The sequence below is a fragment of the Mastigoproctus giganteus genome, chromosome 11, assembly GCF_048544385.1.
Source record: "Mastigoproctus giganteus isolate SK-2022 chromosome 11, ASM4854438v1, whole genome shotgun sequence".
Lineage (NCBI taxonomy): Eukaryota > Metazoa > Arthropoda > Arachnida > Uropygi > Thelyphonidae > Mastigoproctus > Mastigoproctus giganteus.
The window spans coordinates 123,483,081-123,508,115 of NC_143585.1; the positions used below are offsets into that span (position 1 = coordinate 123,483,081).

At 37.2% G+C, this 25,035-nt stretch overlaps 1 protein-coding gene across 2 annotated transcripts in view; it reads right to left on the bottom strand.

Annotated features, from left to right (window-relative positions):
* The window catches only part of LOC150078409 (cytoplasmic polyadenylation element-binding protein 2-like), a 405,982-nt gene extending 381,352 nt beyond the window's left edge, over window positions 1-24,630 (bottom strand). For both annotated transcript variants that reach the window (XM_090385295.1, XM_090385294.1), the window contains exon 1: window positions 23,581-24,630. In XM_090385295.1, coding sequence (XP_090241421.1) covers window positions 23,581-24,405 — 825 coding nt within the window. In that variant the 5' untranslated portion in view covers window positions 24,406-24,630. The remainder of the gene's footprint in view (window positions 1-23,580) is intronic.
* Between the last annotated feature and the right edge of the window lie 405 nt (window positions 24,631-25,035).

Consider the following 25,035-nt stretch of genomic DNA (forward strand, 5'->3'; position numbering starts at 1 on the left):
CAAAATGGGAAGCATTCAAAGAACTTATCTTGGGAGCTAGTAGGCTTTACATACCAACTAAGAAATATTGTTCAAGGTTCAGGCCTAAATGGATGTCAGATGAACTAATGAGACATATGGCAGAGAAGAAAAATGCATGGGATACATATAAATTAACATGTGACACAGAAGCCTATGATGACAGATATAAGTTGATCTGTAACCAAGTTACAAAGGAGGTTAGGCAAGCGAAGGCAGATTACAAGAAATCTTTGGCAAGGGATGCAAAGGAAAACAGCAAGGAGTTCTTTACTTATGTGAACTCTAGAAGGAAGGGGATGAATCAGATTGGTCCACTTGATATCGATGGTTCAACTGTTCATGATCCTGCTCAGGTAGCTAACAAACTAAATCAATATTTTGCATCTACATTCACACATGAGGAGTAATTCAGGAAAGGGAATGCCATAGATGAAACACTGGCAGTGAGCTAGATGATCTTGTAATAATTGAGAGTAAAGTGGAGGAGAAATTGTTGAAGATAAATACAAGAAAAGCACCTAGGGTGGATGTGATCTATACAGTTATATTAAAGGAGGCAGCAAAGGAAGTAAGCAATCCATTAGCCATAATTATGACAGCTTCCTTGGACTCGGGGGAGGTACCCACAGACTGGAGATGTGAAAATGTAACCCCAATTCACAAAGGAGGATCAAAGGCTGACACAAGTAATTATAGACCTCTGAGTTTAACTTCTGTTCCAGGAAAATTAATGGAAGCACTGGTTAAAGAAGCACTGCAGGATCATCTTGACAAGAATTCAATTATAGCTCAGACACAGCATGGTTTTGTTAAGGGAAGCTCTTGCCTAACCAATTTGATTGGATACTATGATGTAGTCACAAAAGAATTGGATGCAAGGAATAACTTAGATATTATATATTTGGATCTTAGAAAGGCTTTTGATACTGTTGCACATGGAAGACTGCTACACAAATTGGAGCAGTGTGGCATTGGTGGCAAATTGTTGCTATGGATAAAGGGATGGTTGAGTGGCAGAAGACAGAATGGTAATTAATGGACACTGCTCATCGTGGACTAATGTTATTAGTGGAGTCCGTTAGGGTTCAGTGTTGGGTCCATTGTTGTTCTCTGTATTTATAAATAATATTGATGATGGTATATCAAGCTTAATGTCCAGGTTTGCAGATGATACAAAGGTTGGCAGGGTTATTAAGGACGCTACTGATGCTATGCTGCTGCAACAGGATCTGGAAAGGTTGAGCAGATGGGCTGAGAGGTGGCAAATGAAGTTTAACATTGAGAAATGTAAAGTACTACATATGGGAAACAGCAATCCCAGAGCAACGTATCAACTCTGTGGTACTACACTGACAGTGGTAGAGAATGAAAAGGAACTGGGGGTAATTGTGCAGTCAGATATGAATTTCTCTGAGCAGTGCAGACGGGCTCAAGAGTAGCTCATGGTGTCTTATCAATAATATACAGAAATTTTTCTAGCAGGGATAAGGAGGTGATTATTTCCTTGTATAAGACAATGGTCAGGCCGCACCTTGAGTACTGTATACAGGTCTGGAGGCCTCATTTCAAGAAGGATGTAGAGCTGCTGGAACGAGTACAGAGAAGGGCAACAAGGTTAGTGAACGGAACGAAGGGTTGCTCTTACGAAGAAAGGCTTAAGTTTTGCAAATTACAGTGTCTGGAGAATAGGCACCGGCGAGGTGATCTGATAGAGGTGTACAAAGCCTTGAATGGGTTGAGCATGCTCAATGCTGATGGGATACTGCCTCTTGCTCAGAATAGTCACCTGAGAGGGAATAAATTCAAATTGGGGAAAGACAGATGTAGGATAGATGTGCGGAAATTTGCCTTTAGCCTGCGGGTGGTTGGTTGGTGGAACAGACTTCCATCCCTTGTTGTGGAAGTTGATAGCCTAAATAAGTTTAAGGCTCAGCTGGACAGGTATTTCGAACGAACAGAGGGGTGAAGTGGAAGAGTTTTTTTTTTTTTTTTTTTTTTTTTGGCTGATGCTGCATAAGCTTGCTTTCTTGCATCATATGCCTCTACTAATGCTAATTAGTCTCCGACAGTACTACGTGGTTCGGTCGAAATTCTGGAGGTCACAACCATAAAAACAATTAGGAGTCACCTGTTTATTGAGCTTTTCTGTTCGTGAAATCTATCATAAACGTACAGTAAACCTGATCTTACTGAATTTGTGATAACACCGACAGCTGGAATTCTGTGAGTTATTATGGTGTAATGTGTTTACACTTCCATAAAATCTTCAATCATATAAAAAAAAATTAATTCTCAGATCTTTTCTTCATTCCTATTTTTAAAGCTTTGTAACTCGTTACTCCGTTCTCACTTGCACGTATTGTGTTACTTGCAATTTGTGTGTGCCGTGTTCTTTGTTATTGATTGCTTATCTTTTTACTGTTTTAAATTTTAATCCCCACCCACAAATGTCAGCGAACAGAAATGTCAACTAGTTCGTATGTACATATTATAGTACATATTAATTATTCCGATTATCACATATATTCTTCCAATTTTCACGTATCATTTAATTTTTTAATTGATAAGGTAATAAAGGATAAATTTGTGCTTAATATATCTTTGCTTTTATAGTCTGTGGATAATATTCCTCCTATTTTTGCTAATTAGAATTGCTGTTTAATAGAATTAAAATTCAATTCACAAACATGATCACAATGACCAGCACTCACTGGACATCGTATAGTGAACGGTACTTTGCTACGTTGAGTTTGTCGTAATGTGATTTGATTGTACGGTGAGCCAATTGTAAGGGGGGGGGCAAATTTTATTTTTAACTATTTACGTGAAACTTCGGATAATTGGGGCAGCCGCTTAATCAGGCCAAAAATTCACTAGTCCCGATGTGTCCCAAATAACCGGAATGAACTGTATTAGCAAACAGTTCTTTGGTTCCCGCTATACTTGAGTTCAGTAAATATATTGTGAGATGAAAAATGTTCCATGACTAAAAAGTTTGGGAAATGCTGGACTATAGAAAGCAGTTGACTAGCATGACTTTTCGGTATGTGGGATAGGTGGCTGCATATGTCTTACGTTCCACTTACATTGTGGAACGGTAATTCCTTTAACCCTTAATTTGCACTTTCTAATTGCCTAAAGGCCGGAGATAGAAACAAAGCATACAAAGATAAGTCTCTCGTAATCCACTCATTATATGCCAATTTTCTTCATTCTACAAAAACTTTAAATGTAATTACCAAAAGAATTTCAAAAAATTCGCTATAAAGAAATTTGTTAAACACAGGTCCGACTGTAATTAAATCAAAAATGAAGAATTTTAAAATATATAACTGGTCAGATGGGCCCTTAAAATGCTGCTCCTGGGACTGGCACCTTGCACGAGCCACCCTAGTTCTGGCTCTGGACAGTTGTAGAATGTGTGGAAGTTTGCCTTTAGCCAGTGGGTAGTTTATTGCTGGAACAACTTCCATCTGTTGTTGTGGAAGTTGATAGCTTAAATAAATTTAAGGCTCAACTAGACAAACATTTGGAGTAACTGGATGGATGAAACAGGAATTTTTTTTTTTTTTTTGGTTGATGCTGTATAAGCTTGCTTTCTTACATAATATACAACTAATGCTAAAGGTTGTCTATGTTACATATTCGCTATATTCAAAATATGGTGAATATTTTACAAGGCAACTTTGCTGATATATATCCCCTCTAAACCCTTGTTTAAAAATCAGAAAAGGAAGTGAACTGATGTGGAACCATTGAAGTGAATTTTTGATATTTGCAGCTTGACATTTTAATTAATGCTATATGCGAAATCCAGTATATCCTAGGATTTACCAGATTTTAAGCTTTAACAATAACATATACACTTATGAACTTAAAAGAAGTAAAAGCCAGCATAAATAACGAAAGTGTTTAGAATTAAGCAAATCAGTGGGAGGAATCAAAGTCATGTGGCTTAGAGATTCTTCCCAAATGTTCAAGTATTAACTAATTCGACTTATAAGGAATTCAAGAACATTAAAATTAATTTTTTTTTTTTTTTTTTTTTTATGTAAACCCCAAACACCAGAGGTATTAGAACCTATAGTACCGTGCTTGGGTTGGAGGTTGAGAAGACGAAAGAAGATATTTGTTGACAATGGACTTGAACTTCTGTAGACTGTAATTTTCAGGAAATACATATGGAGGATTGTTCCAGAAAATGGCAGTTGAATGAATAAACGAGGAAGATGAAAAGTTGGTTCTGTGAGTTTGAAGTTGGACAGTAAATGGATGTTGGCTGATGGCAGCAAGTGTTCGGACTTTTGAAAGAGAGAGCGGGAATTATAGAAGCCAATTCAGAAGAACAGTGCCCATCGAAATATCTGTAGAAGAGGCATGCAGCAGAAACAATACGTCTATGATAAAGCGAGTGGAGAGACTCTGTTAGAGATGAATCATTAATTTACCTAACTGCCCTCTTCTGAATGGAATCAAGAAGCCTGAGAGAGGTTTTGGGGCCACCACCCCAGATGTGGGAACAATATTCCATGGCAGGGCAGATTTGCGATTTATACAGAGTGAGCAGCTGTTCGGAAGAAAAGTAACGCTGAGAGCGAAAGAGAAAACCAAGTTTTTTAGATGCAGAGGAAGCAATATTTGTAATGTGCTTGTGCCAAGAGAGATTAGAAGTCAGGGTAATCCCCAAAAGAGATATATCATTTTGCCTAGAAATCGGAGTGTCACTAAAGATAAGCATAGGAGCAGAAGAATCCTTTTTGCAAGATATAAGACAAGACTGAGTTTTAGAAGTGTTGAAATCAAATAAGTTGTCTTTGCCCCACTGGAGAATTACCTGAAGATCGGCATTTAAGGAATTGGTAGCAGATTTTCAAGAAATTGAAGCTAATTGAGCAGGACAAGGTTTCTCAAAATGGAAAGTGGAATGCAATGTGCCATCATCGGCAAAACTATGGATAGGATTTCCAGTCGATGGAAGGTCATTAATATACAACAGGAAAAGAGTGGGAGAAAGAACTTAACCTTGGGGGACGCCAGCATTAGTGGAGAAGTTAGAAGACAGAGAGCCATCTATCACCCTCAGTGAGCAATCAGAGAGAAAACTGGATATCCAATTACTAAAAACAGTTGGCAAACCATAAGATGGAAGCTTGTTTAGAAGACCTTTATGCCAAACTCGATCGAAAGCCTTTGAGATGTCAAGAGCAACTACTTGTGTTTCGCCGAACCTTTCCATTGAATTAGTACATAAATGGGTAACATAAGCCAGAATTAGACAGAAACAGTCCCAATAAATTTAGTTATTGGGACTGTTTGAATCTAGTTGTTTTTTTTTTTTTTTTTTCATACCAATAAACTAATTAAATACTTCACTTGGCAAAGTTTAATTTATTAAAGTTTCTTACAAAGATTGTTTTATTGATTGGGCCAAGCCCCACACCCAGACATTTTCAGTTCGGTTAGTCTGAGAGCAGCCCATGGACAGAGAAAAGCCAAGTGTGCACTTCATATTTTTTTGTCCAACTATGCTAATTTATGTTAACCATGTTAAGCTGTTAAAATGTGTCAACTGTGTTAACTTTTGCTCAGATTTGGAGAAGGCCACTTGCTCTTGTTTGAAACTAACTCATTGATTCTATTTTATGATGGACTGTTTCTCCTGCTTTAATATTTTTGTTGTTAAAATCTTCCAGAGAACAGTAGGAGCAGTAAGCCAAAATCCTTGTTAGTGGAAACTCATCTCCCAGTGACAGTAACACAGCTCATTGGGATAGGCAGGTAAATCCAAAGCTATTTCCTTTTAACTGAGGCAAGTGGCAGTTTTTATGTTAGAGTTTATTTGTTTGCACTTTATTTGAATTTCTACTGTGGTATTTTCATTAGATAACAATTACCGAGAACAGAATAAGTTATGCATAGCATATAAGATAACACATATATGGCCTAGAGAGTTATGCATAGCATATAAGATAATGCATATATGGCCTAGGGAGCAAATTTAATGTGACTCAAATGTAATGTATCTGACAGTTATTTCCTTGGATAATGGAATATAATAGTCTGGCCACTATTTATGGGAAAACTATTCTGGTGGAAGCAAATATTTCAGATTTAAGTTACAATGAAATTTTATGCTATTAATGTGTAATTTGTGATATTACACATTATCTTTTAATGTTAACCTCAACCATACTTTAAATAACTGGTCTCCCATACATGGTAAGGATTTCCAATTACCCTGTACAAAATAATGTTGGAGGGTTATGAAAATGTTGCTTAAGTGAATGTCTTATTACTGAATTTCTTTAAGCATGGATGCATGTACCTTTGTTTTATCCCTAATTTGTTCTTTTCAATTAATTTTCCCTTCTCTTAAAATCTTGACTGGGTCCATAACTTTTTTTTATTACAGTGCTCCAAGCTGTCACACAGTATTCTTTTACCTAATAACCTCAATAAAAAGAAAGTAGTTAATGTATGCAACATGATACATTTCAGGCACATTTTTGATCTTTTTTATTAAATTAAATTTTTTCTCTTTTTTCGTGATTAGCAGAAGTCAAAAAAGTATATATAGTTATCGCCTTAGTGATTAATTACTAAGATACACTTTATAAAACACATTAAAACTCCATAGTTTTACATTCTCTAAACTTAATTATTGTCTTTTCTTCTCTCTCTTTCATATATATATATATACACACACACACACACTGATGAGTTATCACTGAATTATGACCACCTACCAATTACTTCGTAGGTCCTTCTTTTGCCGTCAGTACAGCAGCTATCCGACGTAACATCGAGACAAGATGTCAGAAGCATTTGGGAGGTATGGCCTACCAAGCTGTCCAATGCAGTCAGCAAAGCAGGTATGGAGGTGATTGGTGTATCCAGATGCCTGATATGCTTTTCCATAGTGTCCCACAAGGTGCTCCATGGGATTAATATCAGTGGAGTTCAGAGGCCAATCGATATTCTGGAAGTCAGAACTGTGTTACTCAAACCATTCCGGCAAAAGATGATGACGTTGTAAAGCATATGTCATCTTTTAAGGGCACAAAAGGTGATACTGTTGTAAATGTTGGCACCAATGACATTAAGAGTAGGAGATCTGCAGATTTACATAACAAGTACAGGTCAATGTTGCAAAAAAGTCATGAGTCAGGGTTAAATTTGAATGTGTCTGCAATTCTTCCCAGACACGATAGGAGGGAGTACATGATGAGAGCCTTGTCAATCAATTCAGCCCTGGAGGGAATGTGCAAGGCTCAAGGGGTAGAATTTTTTTCAGCATGGTCGATGCTTGTTAACAGGAGAGACTGCTTCAACAGGGATGGGATACACTTAAATAGAAAGGGTGCAAGAATATTTTCTGATGCTATTGAGGCAGTGTTAGGTGGGTCGGAAAACTGCTAGCTTGGGGAATTCACAGACTAAAAGGTTAAAAGTAGCCGCAGGCAGAGGTGAAGGTGATTCTTGCACAACTTCTATTAGAATAAGTAGTGACCTGGAGAGTGCTGGGGGTTTCAGGGACTGATGGCAGTCATCGTGAAACAGGTGGGTATATGGGATATGTCAAGGCAACTAGGAATAGGTGCATGTATACCAATGCTAGAAGTATAGTAAATAAATTTGAAGAATTTGAAGTGTTGGTCAAGACATCAAAGGCGGATACTGTTGGGATATCAGAGACGTGGTGTCACACTAATATTAGGAATGCAAAATTGGAATTTGGGGAGTACAATTTGTAGAAAAAGGATAGACAGGATAGGAAGGGAGGAGGTGTCATGCTGTTAATTAAGAAAAACGTAAAATCAAAAGAAGTGATGAACAGTGCACTGTTGAGTAAGTTTGGTTATGACATAAACACTGCGAAAGCAAAAAATAAGAGTAGGAGTGTGTTATAGGCCTAATGACTTGAATGAGTACAATGAAAAATTGAACAGAGAAATACAGTGGGCTAGTAAATCAGAATGTCTTATAATGGGGGATTTTAACTTCCTAGATAATGACTGGAACTTGTGGGTTGGTCACTCACACACTAGTAAGATTTTTGTGGATTTATTGGATGACTGTTTTCTGCAGCAGCATGTTTGAGAAGCAGCCAGAGAGGGTAATACTCTAGATCTGGTTATCAGCAGTGATCATTTGTGTATTAAGAATTTGCAGATAAAGGAACCACTAGGCAGTGATCACAGTGTCCTGATGTGGGATTTACTTAAAGATATAATTACCATCAGGAGTAAAGGAAAGGGTTTTTGCTTCCGTATTAAAGGTGAGTACAGTGGTCTCAGACAGTTTTTCAATTCTGTACAGTGAGATCAACTGACGATGTTACCAACAGTAAATTCTAATTGGAAAGTATTCAAGAAATTAATCGTGGAAGCTACTAAAAGTTTCATACCTATTAAGAAATATTGTTTAAGGTTTAGGCCTAAATGGTTATCAAATGAACTAATGAGACTCATGACAAAGAAGAAAAATGCACGGGATGCATATAAATTATCAAGCGACTCAGAAGCCTATGGCAGATATAAGCTAGTCTGTAATCAGGTCACAAAGGAGGTTAGGCAGGCAAAGGGAGATTACGAGAAATCTTTGGCAAAGGCTTTCTTTACTTATATAAACTCTAAAAGAAAGGGGATGAATCTGATTGGTCCACTTGATATCGATGGTTCGACTGTTGATGATCCTGCTCAGATAGCAAACAAACTGAATGAGTATTTTGCATCTACATTCACACATGAGGAGTTATTAAGGTTTGAAAATAGCAGAAGGTTATCAAATTGTAGCAGGGTGCTTAATAATTTTGTAATAACTGAGAGCAAAGTGGAGGAGAAATTGTTGAAGTTAAGCATAAGAAAGGCACCTGGGGTGGATGGGATCTATCCAGTTATATTAAAGGCGGCGGCAAAGCAACTAAGCAAACCCACAGCCATAATTATGAGAGCATCCTTGGACTCAGGGGAAGTCCCACGGACATGTGCAAATGTGTCCCCAATTAACAAAGTGGGATCAAAGGGTGACATGAGTAATTACAGAACAGTTAGTTTAACTTCTGATCCAGGTAAAATAATGGAGTCACTGGTTAAAGATGCATTGCAGGATCATCTAAACAAGACTGCAGCAATAATTCAGACACAGCATGAATTTGTTAAGGGAAAGTGTCGTCTGAGAAATTTGAGAGTATATTATGATGTGGTTACAAAGGAAGTGGATGCAAAAAATAATTTTGATATATATTTGGATTTCAGGAAAGCTTTTGATACTGTTGTGCATGGAAGACTATTGTACAAATTGGAACAGAATGGTATTAAGGGTAAGTTGCTACAATGGATAAAAGGATGGTTGAGTGGGAGAAGACAGAGGGTGGTAATGAATGGGTGCTGCTCTTCGTGGACTAATGTTATTAGTGGAGTCCCACAGGGTTCGATGTTGATTCCACTGTTGTTTTGTATATTTATCGATGATATTGATGAAGGTATATCATGCTTAGTGTCGAAGTTTGCAGATGATACAAAGGTTGGCAGGGTTGTTACTGTATGCTACTGCAACAGGATCTAGAAAATTTGGGCAGATGGGCTAAGAAGTGGCAACTGAAGTTTAAACTTGACAAATGCAAAGTGCTGCATATGAGTAAAAGTAACCCCAGAGAAACGTACCAACTGTGTGGTACTACACTTAAAGTGGTAGAAAATAAAAAAGATCTGGGAGGGATTGTGCAGTCAGATATGAAGTTTTCTGAGCAATGCAGACAGGCTGCCAGGGCAGGTCATGGGGTTTTGTCAATGATATATGGGAATTTTGCTAGCAGGGAAAAGGAGGTGATTGTCCCTCTGTATAAGGCAATGGTCGGGCCACGCCTTGAGTACTGTGTACAGGTCTGGAGGCCTCATTTTAGAAAGGATGTAGATTTGCTTGAGTGTGTATAGAGAAGGGCAATAAGATTGGTGAGGGGAATGAAGGGATCCTCTTACCAAGAGAGGCTTTAAGTTCTGCAAATTGCAGTGGCTGGAGACTAGGCACCTGCGCGGTGATCTGATTGAGGTGTATAAGGCTTTGAATGGGTTGAGCACGCTGAATTCTAATGGAATCCTTCCAATTGTTCAGATTATGAACCTAAGGGGGCATAAATTCAAATTAAGAAAAGACGGATTTAGAACAGATGTGCGGAAATTTGCCTTTAGCCAACGTGTGGTTAATTGCTGGAACAAACGTCCATCTGTCATTGTGGAAGTTGATAGGTTAAATAAATTTAAGGAGGAACTGGACAGGCATTTGGAGGGAATTGTGTAATTTTTTTTTTTTTTTTAGCTAATGTTGCATAAGCGCATACACTTCCTTTCTTGCATCACATGCCACTACTACTACTACAACAAGTGCACGATGGCTCGTGCATTGTCATCTTGGAAGACACCATTGCCATTTGGGAAAAAAAGTGTAACATAGCGGGGTGTACACAGTCAACAAGCAGTTGACAATAGTGGAGACCAACGATACGTTATTCCACATGCACCAGGGATCCAAGTTCCTGCAGTGAAACATGCCCCACAACGTACAACTGCCTCCACCAGCCAGCACTTTTGATACCATGCATGATGGACCAAGAGCCTCATGTTGTTGACGTCAAATCTGTACACGACCATCCACGGTTTGGAGTAAATAACGTGACTCATCCAACTAGCATACCTTCGTCTTCTAATGTCCAACTTGTATGCTCTTTGCACCAGGCGAGTCTTTTATGCCGGCGCATTATAGCCTTAGTAGCTAATGCGCCAATAAAATCAAAACCAAACCAAACCAATCTTTTATGCCGATGAACCTTGGTTAGGAGAGGATGCCATAGGGGTTGTCTGCTGATATAGCCCATACGTGCAACACATGGTCATGCCACATATTGTTCAGGGTTGGCCCATGTTGTATTGGGTAGTCAACTCTTCAACAGTGCTGTACCTGTTCGCCTGTATGAGTCGTCGGACCCAGCTCTCAACTCTAACATCGACCTTTCTCTGACCTTTGCAGTTTTGCCGCCAAGTCATTGTTTGAACATTCTGACGCCAGTCCTGGTACACTTTAACTACGGCTGCTCTCGAACACCCCACCAGTTCAGCCATTTGGAAAATCAAGGCAACAGCTCGTAGCACCCACAATCTGTCCTTTATCAAAGTCCGATAAATCCTTCTTTTCACCCATCGTGCTCAGAATTTTACTACCTACTGAACCACTTACACCTTATCTATGCTACGTAGGTCGACTAACTTTGCACTCTCGTGGTCAATGGCTCACATTCAGTTTTCATAGGGATGGTCATAATTCAGTGATAACTCAGTGTGTGTTTAAGTAAAATTAAATGGAACAAAGCATCATATCTTTAAGAGTATAATGATCTATATAATATTATTGTAAACACATCATAGACAACTCTTAAGCAAAAAACTATGTTAGTAGTGTGAAGGGCATCATTTTATCCGTACCTGCCCTCCCACCCACCGACGGATAAAAGGCCATGAAACAGTGCCGTCTGGGTGGTGGTGTCCACCGAGAATAAGTAATAATAGTCTTCTCTTTTAGCGAAGCGTTACTTAGTCAAGGTAGTGCAATACATGGCAGCTCGTTGTGAAGGAAGAGCACAATATGAGATGCAGATAAAATGATGCCCTTCACACAACTAAAATAGTTTTTTGTTTAAGAATTGTCTATGGTGTGTTTACACCAATATTATATATAAGTTAGAAGTAATAAGACAAGACAAAATGCAAACAGATGGAATTGTAAAGAACACAAGGTGCCAAAACTAGTAGGAAATGGAAAAATTAAGGTAGAAGATTTTATTATTATTAGCCATAAGGTGCAAGGAAGCCTAAGGCTTATGATGCACCAGCCAAAAAAAATTTGAGTACCCTGAGTGAGTGAGAAAGAGAGAGAGAGAGAAATAGGAGGGAATCACAAAAAAAAAAAAAAAAAAAGAAGAATGATGATATCCAGCCCAGAACTGTTTGTTTGTTATTTGGTTTTTAGGAGCATTAGCAACTAAGGCCATATTGCTCCGGGAATATTGGGTGGTCATTCCCTGACCTTTCTGCATCCTCCGTATTTGGTGGTGACGGGCTCAAACCCCGGTCTAATCAAGAAGCGTGTGCTGCGCACTGCTGCTACTTCCCACCTGGCTACGGAGGCGCCTAGCCCAGAACTCTGGGTGTGCCAAGCCCATACTCACAAGATGTGAGCCCCAAGGGTTATAGGAAAAGAATGTGAAGGACCTAAAAGTGCACTGAATTATCCAAAATTAAAGGCTGAATTAATAAGCCAATTAGTAAGAAAGAAGCTATAAGGGAGAAAAAAATAATAATAATTAATAAATTACAAAGAGATAGCATGCATCAAATAGAAGATGGGAAAAATGATTTGATGTTAAAAAACCTAATAGTAAGAAAAATGCTAAAATAAAGGTTAAAATATTTTAATTATTTGATGCAAGCTATAAAATATTGATACATAATGCAAGTATTTCATTGGGGACTACACCTGATTATGTATCAATAAACTGAATTTTTATACATGCATATAATTATAGAAAAAAAAAAAAAAAAACTTAAAAGGAAACTCTAAAAAAAAGAGTGAAACAAATGGAGGGTTAAAGCAATAAATCTTCCATAAAAATAAGTAAGGTAGCTTTTTAGGGGAAATTTATTATTTTCACACTTCCTTTTTTTGTTACCAAAAAAAATATTTTTTTTTTTTACTCTTTTTTTTAGAGTTTCCTTTTAAGTTTTTTTCTTATATGTATAGAAATGCAAGTTATTGACACATAATCAGGTAGTCCCCCAATGAATACCTGCATTATGTATCAATCTTTTATATCTTGCATCAAATATTTTAACTTTTATTTTTCTTTCCCTTATTACTAGAATTTTTTACAATGAAATTATTTTTTCACCTTCTATTTTATACTTGCTATCTCTTTGTAATTTATTAATTATTATATTTTTCTCCCTTTAGCTTCTTTCCTCCTAATTGGCTTATTAATTCAGCCCTTAATTTCAGATAATTCAATTCATCTTTTAGGTTCTTCACATTCTTTTCCTATTTTCTATCTTAATTTTTCTATTTCCTACTAGTTTTGGCACCCTGTGTTCTTTAAAATTCCATCTCTTTGCAATTTGTCTCGTTTTATTACTTCTTATTTCTAATTTAAATATATACTTTTGTATCCTTAGCTGCTGCTTAGTGCGCATAGGTACAATTGCCATATAACCTTTTTAACTTTTAAAACATAATTTACCTATACCTCCATATTTGTCACTTCTACTCATTTTGTCTATGTGTGGGTGTGTGTGCACAGCCAATATATAAGTTAATAGATAGAGAGGAAGGGAATAGGAAATGAAGTAGCAAAACAGGAATTGGAACTACGGAAGCCATGGAAAGTATAAGAAAGAAAAAAAAAAAAAAAGAAGTACTTAATGCCAAAATCAACGATTTCAATATCTTCATCAAGGGTCAACCATCAAAACCACAGGAAAGACAGCAAGAAGCAAGACCTCTGTTTCTGATGTGAAATATACACCGATGAGCCAAAACATTACAACTTGTGAATTGTTATGCAAATCGAAGCAACTGCAGGTGAACTACGGTGCATATGCAGGTCGGGACACGGTATAAAAAACACCTGATACTGAGCTCCTTTAATCAGTGTTACTTTTGTTCTTCAGATGGCAGCGGACTTAAGCAAATTTGACAAAGGCCAAATTGTAATGGCTAGACAACTGGGTCAGAGCATATCCAAAACAGCACAGCTGGTGGAGTGCTCACAGTCAGCCGTGGTTAGTACTTACCGAAAGTGGTCCAAGGAGGGAAAACCCACAAACTGCAAGTGAAGTGTTGGATGACCATGGCTCACCGATGCTTGAGGTGAGTGAAGGCTCTCCCAGATGGTACGTGGAAATAGGAAGGCGGCAGTGACAGTGGCACAACTCGCCGGTAATTGGAATGCTGGCAACGGGAGTAATGTGTCACAACACACAGTACATTGAACCCTGGTGAAAATGAGGCTGCGTATCCGCAAGCCGCTCTGAGTGCCCATGCTAACCATGGTTCACTGTCAACAGCACCTACAATGGGCACGCGAGTATTGAAACTGGACCTTGAGCGATTGGAAGAAGGTCGTCTGGTCTGTTGAATCACATTTCCTGTTGCACCATGTGGACGGCCAGGTACGTTGTTTACCTGGGGAAGTGATGGTGCCTGGATGCACCATGTGATGAAAACAAGGTGGCAATGGCGGTGTCATGCTTTAGACAATGTTCTGCTGGTATACCCTGGGTCCAGTCATCCATGTACAGGGCACTCTGACGTCTACCACCTACCTAAACATTGCTGATCAGGTACACCCTTTCATGGTAATGGTCTTCCCCTCTGGCAGTGCAGTCTTTCAGCAGGATAATGTGCCATGCCACACCACCCAGATTGTTCGAGACTGATTCGCAGAACATCCAGGTATTGCTCTGGCCTCCAAATTCCCCAGACATCAATCCCATCGAGCATTTGTGGTTTGTGTTGGAACAGCAACTCAAACACAGACCTTACAGGAGTTAAAGGATCTGCTGGTTACATGTTGGTACCAGATACCACAAGACATTTAGAAATCTTGTAGTGTCCACGCCTCACTGGGTACGAGCTGTTTTGGCTGCACGTGGAGGACCAACATCATATTAGGTAGGTGGTCATAATGTTTTGGCTCATCGGTGTACATAGCACATGGCATAACTGGTAAAACAATTTTGAATTCGGCAGTAGTTAGGCCTAAATGTAGTGATAAGCAGGTGTAAGGCAAACATATATTTCATGGCTGACCTGACAGAGGCAGAAAGCAAAAAGAAAAGCTTCCTTCCTGTTTTGCTAGCTTGTTTCCTATTCTCTTCCTCTCTATCTACTAACTTATAGATCCATTATGATCACTGGGTTCTTTCTGCTAATAACAGCAGTGGCCCTGGTCCATAAACCATATAAATATACACACACATCTCTCTCTTCTCAAGTGACAATATGTTCACAAGTCACCTAACACAATACACAGCATGCCAGACTGTCTAAAGTTAACAATACTGCATTAAAACTATATTTAAGCTATAAATTTCTTTTTCACATATAAATTGTATGGAAAAAAGAAAACTGTGACATGCAGACAGACGGATGGACATCAGTGAAGACAATAGGGGCTTATGCACATATATGTAAATGTGCCTAAAAAGAAATTAAAAAAAATAATAATAATAAAAAATAAATAAAATACACACACACACTTATTGCAATCATTCCATGCAGTTACCAGCAAATATTTACAAAATTTTAATATCAGGGACTATGCTTCTCAGAGCTTCAGTAAATACTGAGCAGCAAGGTTTGATAAGGTGCTCTCATTCTTCATGAAACAAAAATTTTAATACATATTACCATCACATCATTATAAACAAACAGATTTACAGTAAAATAATATTACTACCTTAATTATTAAAGTAACTTAAACTGTAGGGTTATGTTAGCTGATTTTATTCGAAAATAGTTATAACTTGAAATCCTAATTTGAATATGAAAAATAAGCTTTTGCTAGAAATTTGATGACAACTTTGAATCTCAATAATTAAAGTCACTGCAGGTAACCTTTGAGTTATGCAATTGATGCATTCCTGGAAATTTACAAGATGAAAACAGGCATCTTGAAAATCATTTTCCCACAGAAAATAATGCAAAAGGGATACATTATGTATTACACAATCTTAAGCCATTTTTGTTTTCATGGATGAATTTCTTCACATTAATGTTTTAAAAGCATTTTGAATTAGAATATTATTATATTTAGATAAAAAAAAAAACATTTAATCTGTTATGTATAACATATGTATTAAATACAGCATTTAAAACTTGTGAATAAACAATTAACACATCATAAATATTAACAATGAGTACAAATTAAAAATGCATAAAATACAACAATTAAATCAAAGTTACTAGCACAGAATTAATTCCCATACAAAATGAAAAAAAAAAAAAAAAACTATATTATGTACTATAGCACCTTAACAAACCGGTTTTTATGTACTTCTTCACATTAACGTTCTAAAAGCATTTTGAATTAGAATATTATTATAATCATAAAAAACATTTAATCTGATACGTCCATAATGTATAAGTAAGACTAAATGCAGCTAGACATAATATTTTTAAGAGTTATATTTATCTATATAATATCAGTGTAAAAATGCCATAGACAACTCTTAAAGGAAATCTACGATAGTAGTGTAATGGGCATCATTTCAACTGTATCTCATATTGTGCTTGTCCCTCACAACAAGTTACCATGTATTGCACTGCCTCGAATAAGTAACACTTATTAGAGATACAGTTGAAATGATGCCCATTACACTACACTACTATCGTAGTTTTCCTTTAAGAGTTGTCTATGGTGTTTATACACCGATATTAAATAGTCCATAATGTATGTATTAAATACCACAATTAAAAGTTGTGAATAAATGATTTATACCTAATGAACAACATTAAAGATGCAGTACACATTAAGAATGCATAAAACGAAAAATTAAATCACTATGCATGTTCATTTCCACAACATAGAAAAAGAGTCAGCTGATTAGTATACCAGTAGTGGCAAGTGATGCAATAAAGCAAACTTACATTACATCAGAAAAAAAAAAACCCCACTTTCCACACCACCTGTCTCTACCTTCCAAGAATTGTCTAATTCTCCCTTGAAATTATTCAAACTACCCACTTCCACAATGCCAGGAAATCTGTTCTTCTAGCAATCTACCTGCTGACTGAGGACAAATTTATGCATCTCTATTAACCCTAGTGGCTCACATCTGGTGCATATGGGCTTGGCACACCCAGGGTCGTGAGCCAGATATCATCATTCATCTCTTTTTTTTGGCATCTCTCTCTCTCTCTCTCTCTCTCTCTCTCTCTCTCTCTCTCTCTCTCTCTCTCTCTCTCTCTCTCTCTCTCTCTCTCTCTCTCTCTCTCGGTACTCAAAAATTTTTTTTTTTTTTTGCTGGTGCAGCATAAGCCTCAGGCTTCCTTTCACCATATATAATAATGGTGTAATAATAATAATATCATTTCTAAATTTAAATTCCCCATATGTGTGCTGTCTGAGCAAGAGTCATCATTGATCTTACTCAATCCATTCAAAGCTTTAAACATCTCACTCAAATTTCCTCGCAGATGCCTGGTTTGATGCCTCACAGAAGCTGCAAATTGTTTGACTGAAGTCTTTCTTGGAAGAGAAACCCTTTCATGCCTCTGACTAATCTCGTAATTATCTACATCCATTGTTACAGATCTAAATCCAGTCTAAAATGTGGCTTCCAGACCTGTAGGCATTACACAATGATATAATCACCTTCATATCCCTACTGGCAAAATTACTATATAACATTGACAAACTACAGAACTCTCCTAGCAGCCTGTCTGCACTGCTCAGAGAACTTCTTATTGACTACGCAGTTCTCCAAACCAGGTCTTTTTCATTCACCATTACTCTGAGCATAGCATCACACAATTTATGTTATTCTGGGATTACTGGGATTATTACTTTTGTCAATGTTAAACTTCAATTGCCACAACTCAGCCCATCTGTCTAATTTTTCTAGATTTCATTGAAGTAAAAAAAAAAAAAAGTAAAGTGCAGCCATTATCAACCCACTGCAGGATGGAAGCCTCCTCAACAATTCATGTTGAGGGAAATGGACCGTAATCTGCCACGCTGGTCCAGTGCGGGTTGGCAGATCGACCGTATTCAGCAGTCAGGGGCTTGAACCCCGGTCTACTCAAAGAGCGTGTGCTACTGCACTCCCGCTCCTGCCCACTCGGCTACGGAGGCCGTTGAAGTAGCATATCCTAATTACTGTCATTAACCCTGCCAACCTGAATATTATAAGTCTGACATGCCTTCATGAATATCATTAATAAATACAGAACACAACAATGGGGCCCAGCACTGAACCCTGGGGGCTCTGCTAATAACATTAGTCCAAGAAGGGCAGTGCCCAGTCATAACCACCTTGTATTCCCCCACTCAACCATCCCTTCATTCATAGTAGTAGTAGCTTGCTCTTAATTCCACACTATGCCAATTTGTACAGAAGTCTTTTATGTGCATCAGTATCAAAAGCTTTTCTGAAATCTAAGTATACAATGTTAAAAACATTTTTTGCATCCCGTTCCTTTGTTACTACACCATACTATCCAATCAAACTGATCACACAAAATCATCCCTTAATTAATCTATGCTGTGATTGCACTCTAATTGCATTCCTGTTCTAGGTGGTCCTGCATTACTTCTATAACCAGTGATTCCATAATTTTCCTTGAAACAAAAGCCTAACAGATCTATAATTACTCATGTCACCCTTTATCCCCCTTTGTGAATTGGGTCCATTTGCATATCTGAAGTACAGTGGAACCTCTCCTGAATCCAAGGACGCTTTTATAATTATGTCTAAAGGTTTGCTTATGTCTTCTGCTGCCTCTCTCTTAATATAACTGCATAGATATCATCCACTCAGGTGCCTTTTTTTCTTTACATTTAACTTCAATTTCTCTTCCACTTTCTGCTCAGTTATCACAAAATCATTCAGCTCCCTGCCAGAATTTGATACACTTCAGTATCCCCATCCATAGAAAAATTCTTCATGTGTGAATGTAGATGAAAAATATCTAATCAGTTTTCAGCAACTTTAGCAGGTTCATCGACAGTTAAGCTACTCATATCTATTGCACCACTGCAATTCAAACCCTTCATCCCAGCGTGCTACTTTTCTTTGCATTCTTTTTCCAGCAACTTCTCTTAATCTGCATTAGCTTTCCTAACCTGCTTTGTGATTTGATTGCAGAGCAGTTTACATCTACTGTAGGATTGTGTCATCTGATAATTTATAAGCATCCTACCAATTTTTCTTCTCCGCCATGAGTATCATCAGTTCATCTGACTCATTTAGGTCTAAACCTTAAATCATCTCTCTTAGATGGTATAAAAAGCTTAGCAATTGCTATGAATACTTCCCATTTAGAAGTTGTAGTTGGTTACATCATTAGTTGGTCCCGCTGAAAGGAATTTAAGACTGCTGTAATCACCTTTAGAAAAGCAAAATCACTTCCCCTTGACCGTAGTTATATCTTTAAATATAAATCATATTAGCATTAGCATTTAGCATTAGTAGAGGCATTTGATGCAAGAAAGCAAGCTTATGCAGCATCAGCCAAAAAAAAACAAGAAAGTAACATAAATAAAAATAACCACTTCCACTTCACCCCTCTATTCGTTCGAAATACCTGTCCAGCTGAGCCTTAAACTTATTTAGGCTATCAACTTCCACGACAAGGGATGGAAGTCTGTTCCACCTACCAACCACCCGCTGGCTAAAGGCAAATTTCCGCACATCTATCCTACATCTGTCTTTCCTCAATTTGAATTTATGCCCTCTCAGGTGATTATTCTGAGCAAGAGGAAGAATCCCATCAGCATTGAGCATGCTCAAACCATTCAAGGCTTTGTACACCTCTATCAGATCACCTCGCTGGTGCCTAGTTTCCAGACACTGTAATTCGCAAAACTTAAGCCTTTCTTCGTAAGAGCACCCCTTTGTCCCATTCACCAATCTAGTTGCCCTTCTCTGTACTCGTTCCAGTAGCTCTACATCCTTCTTGAAATGAGGCCTCCAGGCCTGTATACAGTACTCTAGGTGTGGCCTGACCATTGCTTTATACAAGGGAATAATCACCTCCTTATCCCTGCTAGAAAAATTCCTATATATCATTGACAATACACCATGAGCTACTCTTGCAGCCCGTCTGCACTGCTCAGAGAACTTCATATCTGCCTGCACAACCACCCCCAGGTCCCTTTCATTCTCTACCACTGTCAGTGTAGTACCACAGAGTTGATACGTTGCTCTGGGGTTGCTGTTTCCCATATGTAGTACTTTACATTTGTCAATGTTAAACTTCATTTGCCACGTCGAAGCCCATCTGCTCAACCTTTCCAAATCCTGTTGCAGTAGCATAGTGTCAGTAGTGTCCTTGACAACCCTGCCAACCTTCGTATCGTCTGCAAACTTGGACATTAAGCCTGAATATATTTGTGAACATATATTATGTTCACTTCGACCAAGCGGTTCTTTACCTAGATATTCTTAATGCATGATAAGTCACTGCTGATAATCAGATCAAAAATATTTCTTTCTCTTACTACTCTGGTGCAGAAAACAGTCATCAAAAATATCCACAAAATTCCTACTACTACTATTTACTATTATAGATATCCCCCATTATAAGACATTCTGATTTGTTGGTGCATTCTATTTGTCTGTATAGTCATAACAGTAATGAGCCAACAACACAGTCCTACCCTCGTTTTTGCTTTCCCAGTGCTTATCTCAAACCAAATGGACTCAACACTGCACTGGCCACCCATATCAGCTAGATGCACTGCCTTAGATTTTATGTGCTTCTTAAGTAAGACCATAACTCCTCCACATTAGTCCTTTCTAATATCAGGTTCTTCCTGCCTGGACTAACTGATCAATCACTCAGTATGAACAATGTAGCATGTCACTACACTATGACACTTACCTACCCACCACTACAGTGATTGGCTGGGTTTGATGAATTTTATTTTTTTAAATTGTTCCTTGGTTCAGAGGCTATAATGCACCAACACTAATTGGCTTATACCATATTCAGTACTTCACACTTACACATAGCAGGTTTGTCTTCATTAGGCCAGAACTGTCTGCAATACAAAAATAAATAAATATCCTTCTGCACACAGTGTACTTCCCACATTCAAACTGTGCAGCCACTTAAGTCTGAGTGACACCATGTCTCTGATATTCCAATAATGTCCATACGTATTTGATAACTTAACCAGTACTTCAAATATGTTTAATATATTTGATGAATTTGAGTCATGATGAATTCCTAGCATTAGTGCACACACAAGTATACATGCACCTGTTTTTACTCTTAGTAACCCTAACACAGCTAGTGTATTTACTTTTCCGTGAGGTATGCCAGCAGGTCTTTTAATCCCCGACATGTTCGTGATGTATCTCCGACTTGTCCCTGCTGCATCCTCCAATAGAGCAGAGCAAGAGTCACTTACATCTCTGCTACTGATCTATTAGTCTGGAAATCCCTCCAAGCTAGTGGTTTCCCAAATCACCTAATGCTTCCTCAATGTCCAATCATGTTGCAAATACAGGCTATTCTGCAGAAATTATTGGCGAATTTCTACATGTTTTTATTTAATATATGTACAGCATTCAAATTGCAAAATTTCACTTCAAAAATTCCTTAATTAAAAAAAAGAAAAAAAAGTCATAGTGGGAGGCTGCTTAAAAAATAACTCGAAATGCATATTTCAAAAAAATATATTTCAGAGAATACAAATGACTTATATATAAACTCGTATATCTCAAATTCACTTAACTCAGGAATACTTTAACATAATGTTTAATTAGGTCGGGTTACTTCCACAAAAATATAATAAAAATTAAAAATATAAAATGTGCTAACATTTTCATATAACAACACAGAGAAAGCTTGCCACTACTTACACATGACATTAATCAGATTGATGCAATGTGTAACAGAATTCTCTCGAAGCGAGGGGGAACATTATCAATTATCAAATTACAAATTTTGTGGCATTAATATACTTTATCAAATATTATACATTCTTAAACAGAATATCAGAACTACCTGATTTTGAATGGAAATTTTCTTTTTATACCTGCCTTTGGCAAAAGCTAGCAAAAATCTTTCCATAAAAGCCCTAATGTATGAATACAATTTATGTAATTTTATTGTTATCAAAAGAAACTCAAAATAAGTTGGCTGAAGGACATAGTTATGTATGCAGAAATAATTAATATGCTTAAAATACTATACTGCATTGAATTTTCATAATTTAAGTGATTAATCAAAAAATCACTAAAGCTAAAAACTCAAGTATCTTGGATGAGCTACAAATGCAAGAATTCTCAATAAAGAAATCTTACCTTGTATAGAGCTATATATGCTTAGGTTACAAAAGATAACTGTATAGAGAAAATAACTGATATTTCTGACAAACATATATATATTTCATTGCACACAGCATTACGTTTCAACTGTTACTCTAATTTCCCTGCCAGAGAGAAAGTGTGAGAACAAAACTGAACCATGTAACTTTTAAGATAAACTGAACTCATTATTGAGTAAGTTCGACATAAATATTAAGCGTGTAACTCTCCTGCTAAAAATTCAAACAAACTTGATAGCAGAGCTTGAATTATTTCAAAAAGCTTCAATATATTAAGAATATTATATCTGAGAAATATGATATTTTATTTATCAGAATGGCAAGTACACTAACTCCATCAATTTACTAGCAATTGGCTTAATATGATAGCATAGCTTAATTTATTATGATACTCACCTTTTTTTTTTTTTTATAATTTTAAGAAATCTACAATTATCGAATTAGCAATTGGCATAACATCAGGTAACTGTAACAGAATTTTAAAAAATGTGTGTGGGGGGGGGGGGGGTGAGCTTGCTTAAAAGTAGTCAACCCACAAGTACTATGAATTGGCCAGACTAGCCTAACAAATTTTTATCAATCTATAAAATACACTGAGTGCAGAGACTCCTAATATTTAAGTCTATACTCAATAACTACTTTATCAGAAACATAAGTGTTGTTTAGTCAGTAGAGAAAGTGGGCATTAAATATGAATATGGTAATTATTTGAGTGGTTTCATTTTTTATTTTGCCATTGGCTATATAAAAAATTGTACAGAATATGGGCCCTATTTCTTAGCTCTACCACTGAAGGTAGGAGACTGATCTAGCACTTAGTGTTTAATGTATTTAGTGATTAAATTGATTCAACTTCTTTGATATATAATTGTGAATAAATTCCTTTCACTCAATTCTTAATAGTACTCATTTTCGTTCTACTTGAAGGAGAGGAAAACAAGTACGTTTTGTACAAAATGTTCCAAACCAATTTGAAAGCATGGTTCAAAAAAATTTGTCCAGCCTGTTTTGAACAGTAATGATCATTTACATTAAATATTAAATCTGTTATTATTACACTATTGTATATAAATACATGAAAAAATATAGCAATGTTTTATGATTAAATAGGTCATAATGACATTGCTGAAGTAGTTGTGTTACAATTATTTGTCCTTAGTACTTACATCAAACCAAAAAAAAGCAATTCCCAATTCATAATAATTGCCAACAGATATATAGGGTCAAAATTGATATCACGTCAGCCAAATAAATAGCATTTTCAATATTTATTAGGAATCCAATCATTCCTGGAATGGCGACTAAAAATAAGTTCCATTAACAAATTAAGTTGTAAATGCTTGGGCATTTTATACACTAAACGAATATAATTCAGCTATTGTCAACACATAATTTATCATTACATAATGTTGATTGATAAACTGTATGCTGCAAGAAATATAATTCAATCTTACCTGAAAAGGAAAAATCATACTTCCATCTCTGCTATCATCTAATGCAGAGATATCGAAAGCTGGATTTCCGCCAAATGAATGTGGGAATTGTTTCCCAAGTGGTAACGATGTGCTTCTTCTAAACTTGGACGGCGAAATAACCATTGAGTGTTGTCCAACAGATGGTGGTGGCTTCTTCTGAGTACAAACTGGATTCAGATTTGGCACTGACCGTTTCTGATTCGCCAAATTTACAGCATTCCAAGGTAAAAGCCCATTTGGTGTCTGTGGAGCTGACCAAGAAGTATTTTGCGGGCTGTTCCAATTAGAAAAGGTTTTAAATAAATTTGACTGAGGTTGCTGATGTCTAGTTTGACTGAAATTATGAGCACCAGTGATCGCTCGCCTCTGTGGAGGCTGAGGCTGAGGTATACTTATCTGAGGTCCAAGACTTGTGCTGAAAACTGGATTAATTGTTGATGTGGTGGGGAAGTTCTGGAATGAAAGCGTACTTTTAAGAGGTGAAACTCCAGGATTAAATGTGTCGTCGTTAGCTACACCAGACCAAAAACTAGGTGCCGAAGTAGTAATGGCAGCACTATCCGAAAATTCAAGCTGCAAAGGAGTAGTTACACTTCCTGTTGTTGATGTTTCTATCTGCTTCTCGATCTGGCTGTTAACTGCAAGATCGGCGTCCTCGTTTTTTCGATTTATTACCAGTAAAGTCATCCAAAGTTCCTTCACCATTGCTGACAACAGTTTCGCCATTTGGAGATGGCTGCTGCTGTGCTTCAGACTGCTTGCCGGTAGCGGTAGGATTTGGCTTTTCGCTGAGCAGCAGATCATCTTGCATTGTATGCGAGATTGATTCAGTTGCAAAGAAAGATTTGTTTGTAGAATTCTGCTTAAAATCAACCGGAGATAGAGCTGCAACGTTAGAAGCGATACTAAAATTATAATCCCCCATTACATATTACGAGCTCAGGTAGCGTTTCGGTCTGCGGGGGAGTATACGTCTGCTACCCCGTCGACACCTCCGCAGGGCTGCGTTTCATACGCACTGCAGCACTACCGGCAAACGACGATCCAGGGACTCTTCCGGTCTCCCAACGTTCTCTGCGACATCTAGCGTCACAGCTATCCAACAACGTAAACTCTTATCATTGATTTGTACACAACTCTGCAGCATTTATGCTTCCGCCATGTGTTAAAGGAGGTCAAGGCTAACCGTAACTTTAAAAAAAAAGAAAATAATAAAATGAAAAAAACGAAAAAATAGTAAAATTTTTTAGGGGAATGATGTCTCACTAAATTAGCAGAATATATAAATTTATTTAATACCATGGTCATACTCCTTTAACAGGAATCAAAATCCTCTATTTTTCATATTTTACACGCCACCAATTAAATATCTGAATAATAGGTGATATTACCAATTAGTCATGTGACATATATCACAAACATAAATAATCATTT